The following is a 6,222-nucleotide window of genomic DNA, read 5'->3' on the forward strand; positions in this document are numbered from 1 at the left end:
CATTGTTGAAGATTATATGGTTGCCTCTATATAATTGCTCACATCCTCTACATTTGAACTTTGTGGGATAGTTCACAGGGGCTTGTTTAGTGGGTCAGACGAGGTTTTACTGTCAATGGCGATCGCTATCCTATACTAAACAAGCCCCTGTGGATAGTTGACTCATTTGCATTAATACCAAATCTCCTTATTAAAAGTTGAGGGGTGTGTGTATTTCTTTGGAAAATTTCAATGTTTTTCTCACAGGTCACCCAGTTTGAATAGAATATTTTGACATTTTGCTGTGCTCTTGGATTTGAGTTAAGAGCCAACCAAAGTTCACGGCCTGTTGGTGGGTAGTTGATGACTATATGGTAAGCTCTGGATGCCTTTTTGAGTATTGCATACGGTGATTTGGTGATGTCTTCATGCCATGCATTGTCCCATTACTTTATATAGACTGCTTATCAGTCAACCTGATCTATCAAAGTAACTCTCCTCGCCTTTTGTATAGTCAGACGAAAAACAATATATAAACTGACTTAGCTTGGTATAAACATGTTTATTTAATATACTCATATACATATAAAAAAGATGATGTGTTATGATTGTCAATGAGACAACTCTGCACAAGAGACCAAAATAACATAAAAATTATCAACTATAGGTCATCGTACGGCCTTCAACAATGAGCTAAGCCCATACCGCATAGTCAGTTATAAAAGGCCCCGAAATGACAATGTAAAACAATTCAAACAAGAAAACTAACGGCCTTCTTTATGCCCAAAAATTGAACGAAAAACAAAAATGTAACACATAAAAAAAATGTAAAAAAAAATTATTTTAATAAATGTTGAAAATATTATTGTGTTTGTGAGTTGAAAACTACTTAAAATTGTAGAAATATTCAAAAGTAGCTCTCGAGTTTTTGTTTTGCGGCTACGTTAACGGAACACCAATCAAGTAATCGATCTTCATGACTATGGCTTCAATATTCAATGGTATAAAATATCATGTTCTGCTTGTCGTAGACTCAAATAGACTTCAAGTTGGAATAGATCTACGAAGACTAAAGAACGTTCATGTGTGGTTTGGCAATTGTACATGCCCACGACACCGATGTCCAGATATTGTTCGGAAGATGTTTTGAGAAGTAACGATGCTACCGGACATGTAAAATTAAACTGTTACAGTATATTACAGAACACAAAACTGGCTATCTCTGCTGTAAATACAAGTTAAAACCGGACATGGTTTACATTAAAGCTAAAAATCCCAATCCCATGGCATCAAATAATTTAAAAAAAAAACATGACACTACCATATACCTCTAGTAGGCAGTAAAAGTGCAATATGTACGTTTTGTTTGGGTCTAGCCCAAAAATAAGTAAGTTCAAGTCTTTTTAGAACGTTATCGGAAGGACATACTAATACAAAAACTTAGTACCAGTGTTATATGAACGTTATCGGAAGGACGTACTCCTACAAAAACTTAGTAAATGAATGTATCGGAAGAACATATTCCCACAAAAATTGAGTACCAGAGTTATATGAACGTTATCGGAAGGACATTTCGTACAAAAACTTCGTACTAGTGTTATATGAATATTATCGGAAGGACATACTCCTACAAAAACTTAGTATCAGTGTTAAATGAATGTATCCGAAGGACATACTCCTACCAAAATTGAGTACTCAGTGTTATATGAACGTCATCGGAAGGACATACTTGTATAAAGGTCATCACATGTATGAATTTTCGCATACCACACTTGTAAAGATCATAACATTCATGATTTCTCGTGTATCTATTGTCACTTAATCCTTCACTCAACACATGTACACCACTTTTGTAAATTTCATGAATTCTCGTGTGCCTATAAAAGTTACCTTTTCCACTAAATTATTTACCGATACAGGTAAATGTGCATGCAATTATTCATCACAAGTATGGGTTATAATGTCTTTACGATAATAACCGTCGGAACTAAAGCTTGTACCCATACGTCACATTTTAGGTCTTCTTTTATCAGTATGTGTTTTTGTATGTCTCAGACAATTACTGATTCTGCCAACTCTTTTTCAAAATATCACATCTTATCTTTCCAAGTATGGATTTTCATGTGTTTATTACGATTGCTTTTGTGACCAAATGCTTTACCACATACATCACATCTGTAAGGTTTTTCGCCAGTATGTGTTATCATGTGTGTACGACAAGAACTGCTTTGGCCAAATTCTTTTCCACAAATATAACATGCGTAAGGTTTTTCGCCAGTATGTTTTTTCATGTGTACATTATAGTTGCTCTTGGCACTAAATTCTTTACCACATTCATCACATTTGTAAGGTTTTTCACCAGTATGTGTTCTCATGTGAATTAGACAACTATCATTTTTGCCAAACTTTTTTTCACAAATATCACATTTGTAAGGTTTTTCGCCAGTATGTGTTCTCATGTGAGTTAGACAATTCCTTTTTATGCGAAACTGTTTTCCACAAACATCACATCTGTAAGGTTGTTCACCAGTATGCTTTCTCATGTGAATTTGACAGGCGCTTTCTCGGTGAAACTCTTGATCACAAAAAACACATTTAAAATGTTTTTCCCCAGTATGAATTCTCATGTGTTCATTATAGTTGCCTTTCTGACCAAATTCCTTATCACATACATCACATTTGTAAGGTTTTTCGCTAGTATGTGTTCTCATGTGAATTTGATAAATATTTTTTTGGCAAAATTCCTTTCCACAAATATCACATTTGTAAGGTTTTCCACCAGTATGGATATTCTTGTGTATATTATAATTGCCTTTATGACCAAATACTTTTCCACATTTATCACATTTGTAAGGTGTTTCGCCAGTATGTTTTCTCAAATGAACTTTACAGTTACTGTGTTGGACAAATCCTTTTCCACAAATATCACATTTGTAAGGTTTTTCACCAGTATGGATTTTCTTGTGTATATTATAATTGCCTTTGCTACTAAATTCTTTACAACATTCATCACATTTGTAAGGTTGTTTACCAGTAAGATTTTTCATTTGACGTAGACAAGAACTTTTTCGGTGAAACTCTTTGTCTGCAGTAGCCTCTTTACTGGACATAACTAAGTGTTACAGTCTGTTCACAGATGTGTTTTTTTTTTATCTACAACATACAAATACCAATTTATTTAAAGATGGTAGGTAAACTATGTAATAATTACAACTATAAGCAGTATGTATTGTGTACATACATTTGTACTAGAAGTCTGATTTTTTTCATTTATCCCTGTTCAAAAAAGTATTAGGCCTAAGATCTTGCATGCCAGACGCGGGTTACATCTTCATAAGACTCTCAGTGATGCTCGAATAGAAAAAAGTTAAATAGCCAAATCAAGTATAAATTAGAAGAGGGTCAATAATTTTTCACAGATTTTTCCAAAATACGACTACGGTAAATAGTTTTGCTTGAGTTAAAAAAATCTTTAGGATTTACAAGAATTCAGAATTACGCCAACTGTAAGTTTAAAAATATGACTATGTTTACATTTATATCAGTGATATATCATGATAACGCAGAAATGTTGACTACCTGGCTTGTATTAAATAACCTCGGGGAGTTAACTTCAACCAGCAGATGCATTGACCCGATTGATGCGGATTTTTTTTTATATCAAGACAAAACGTTGCATAGCAGAGGCGCGTTTCGTCTATAAGAGACAAACACATTCCAAAATACGGCTACGGTTATAATATACACATGAGGAAGAAACCCCTTTATAATTCGAAGAATATTGCAAATACTGCAAACTGTTATTTTTAAATTTATAAAAATTAATGAATATGAATTCTTGATAATACCTTTTTAACATCCGCTATGCTCGTGTCTGTTGTGAGGTTTTAGATTTCAACAAACGGTTAATTTATGTGTATTAGTGGTAAATTATTAAGTTAGGGATTTCGTTACCACAAATAACTTAAAACTTGTACTTAATTCTTCCATAGCTATAAGCTTATTGACCCTTTAAATAAACTTATTCTAAATGTTAGCAATTCATCTCTGTATTTGAATATTGGTTTTATGTCCCATTTATGCCATTATGTTTTCTGGTCTGTGCGTCAGTCCGTCTGTTCGTTCGTCCGTCCATTCGTTCGTCCCGCTTCAGGTTAAAGATTTTTGGTCCAGGTAGGTTAAATATTATGGTCGAGAAGTTTTTCATGAAGTTGAAGTCCAATCAGCTTGAAACTTAGTACCAATGTTCCTTGTGATATGATCTTCTTAATGCCAAATTAGAGATTATACCCCATTTTCACGGTCCACTTAACATGGAAATGATAGTGCAGATGGGGCATCCGTTGACTTAGGACACAACATTTTGTTATTGGTATAAATATAGATTTTGCTACCGTAAATTAATAGCAGACTAGACACTATTGTTATATACATATGCACTTTAATGGATCTACCATCTGTCGACGCATGTATCTTGGCGTTGAACAAGGTAATGGTTTTCTCTAACTGTTTATATGACGTCTTTCCACTGCATCCATCCATTGTATGTTGGATGTGATTGATAATTTAGTCTTGATGCACGATTTTTTTTATTGGCTTTGAACTAGTTGTCACTGACTGCGAGTCTTCTCAGATATGTACTTTTTGTTGTTGGAATGTACAAGTACCATGTCAGGTCCATGTGTTTTGTTATATGTATTTAGCCTTTTCAACACAATTTTATAAAATTGAGAATGGACATATATAGTTCGTTCATATGCTATGCTGTTACATCACTGTCCGAATTAAGGGTAGGGTTGAGATTCCGCTAACATGTTTAACCCCGCAACATTTTGTATATATTTGTCTGTACCAAGTTAGGAGCCTGTAATTCAGTTGTCGTTTGTTGCTGTGTTAAACATTTGTTTTTCGTTCAGTTGTTTTTACATTAATATACATGTAGTTTTGTCGTTTGGTTTCATATTTGTGATTTTGGGGTCTTTCAAAGCCGACAATGCAGCATGGGCTTTGCGTATTGTTGAAGGCTTTACAGTGACCTATAAAGATCTGTTAATTTCTGTGTCATTTGTTCTTTTGTGCAGCCGGAGTTGTCTAATTGGCAATCATACCACATCTGTGTTTTTCTGTTTGTTTTTTTTAAATATGATGGCATACAAACCATCAAAGTTTGAAAGATATTTGTCAAACAGTTTCACAGCATTTGCGTTCAAAACGCCTTGGGCGGTTGGAGTGACGGATAGATACTGTTACTATATATATATCTATATTCAATAACATTTCAGCACAGGCACTTGTTTCTGTCAATATGTGGTTTACTATCCATACCCGTACTAAAAAATCACTCGATTTTTAATTTTAGTACGGGTATGGATAAAAGCCTTTAAGAATAATACCGTAATTCAATAAACAAATAAGTTTTTCATAGAAAAATATAATATATTTGCAGGGAAATGCATACTTAAACCCCGTGCCTACTTTGGTGAATATATATACTTTTCAATTAACCGGAAACTGTTCATGAGAGAAATGTAAAAATAGTTTCGATGAAACCTTTTCAAATTACGTCAACGAATAAATATCAGGAAATAAGTTAAAACTCAAATGAAACTAAAACAATTGATATGTTTGTACAATTCAATTGTATCTTACCTCTCTATCCATAAGTTGGGTCTTTGTTTATTCACTTTGAAAAAAACACACAGATTTGTCAAATTCGGGAAATTCGGGAAAACCCAAAATTGTGAGGCTGTTTATTTCATTACGTCATGTAGAAATTATGCGTATAAATATGTGACAACTTAACGAATCGAATATATATATGTATGTTGTTTATACAGAGCAAACGCCACATTTATTTTTACTATACATACAATTCTTACTTTAAGTCAACAATATAAATTTTAGAACTGTATTTTCTTCAATTTAAGAACCTTGCTAAACTGCAAAAAAGATATGTTTTAGGAAAACAAAGCTCTCAATCCCAACTTCGAAGATATTTATAAATATCTTTATCTTGGACTACTTGGTATTTTTTGCAATTTATTATAATGTTATGATAATGTACTTCAAATGTTAGTTTTATTTATAGACGAGTTTAAAAAATGCAGAAAAATATAAGCTCTCTAAATATAAAAATTTCGTATATTATATTCCCGTGAAGCAATTAAAATAAGAAAAACAAAACGTGAACCTCGTTGGCAGTTTGACTGTCCGTCTGGTATATTTCGTCCCTCTTTTTTTGAT

At 33.2% G+C, this 6,222-nt stretch overlaps 1 protein-coding gene across 1 annotated transcript; it reads right to left on the reverse strand.

Moving 5' to 3' along the window:
* Positions 1-559: 559 nt before the first annotated feature.
* LOC134700167 (zinc finger protein 239-like) lies at positions 560-5,768 on the reverse strand. Its single transcript, XM_063561530.1, has 2 exons — positions 5,629-5,768; positions 560-3,132 (listed from the first exon to the last, which is right to left on the reverse strand). The coding sequence occupies exon 2, from the start codon at positions 3,087-3,089 to the stop codon at positions 2,070-2,072; it is 1,020 nt and encodes a 339-aa protein (XP_063417600.1). The 5' UTR covers positions 3,090-3,132; positions 5,629-5,768; the 3' UTR covers positions 560-2,069.
* Between the last annotated feature and the right edge of the window lie 454 nt (positions 5,769-6,222).

This window comes from Mytilus trossulus, unplaced genomic scaffold, assembly GCF_036588685.1.
Source record: "Mytilus trossulus isolate FHL-02 unplaced genomic scaffold, PNRI_Mtr1.1.1.hap1 h1tg000125l___fragment_3__unscaffolded, whole genome shotgun sequence".
Classification (NCBI taxonomy): domain Eukaryota; kingdom Metazoa; phylum Mollusca; class Bivalvia; order Mytilida; family Mytilidae; genus Mytilus; species Mytilus trossulus.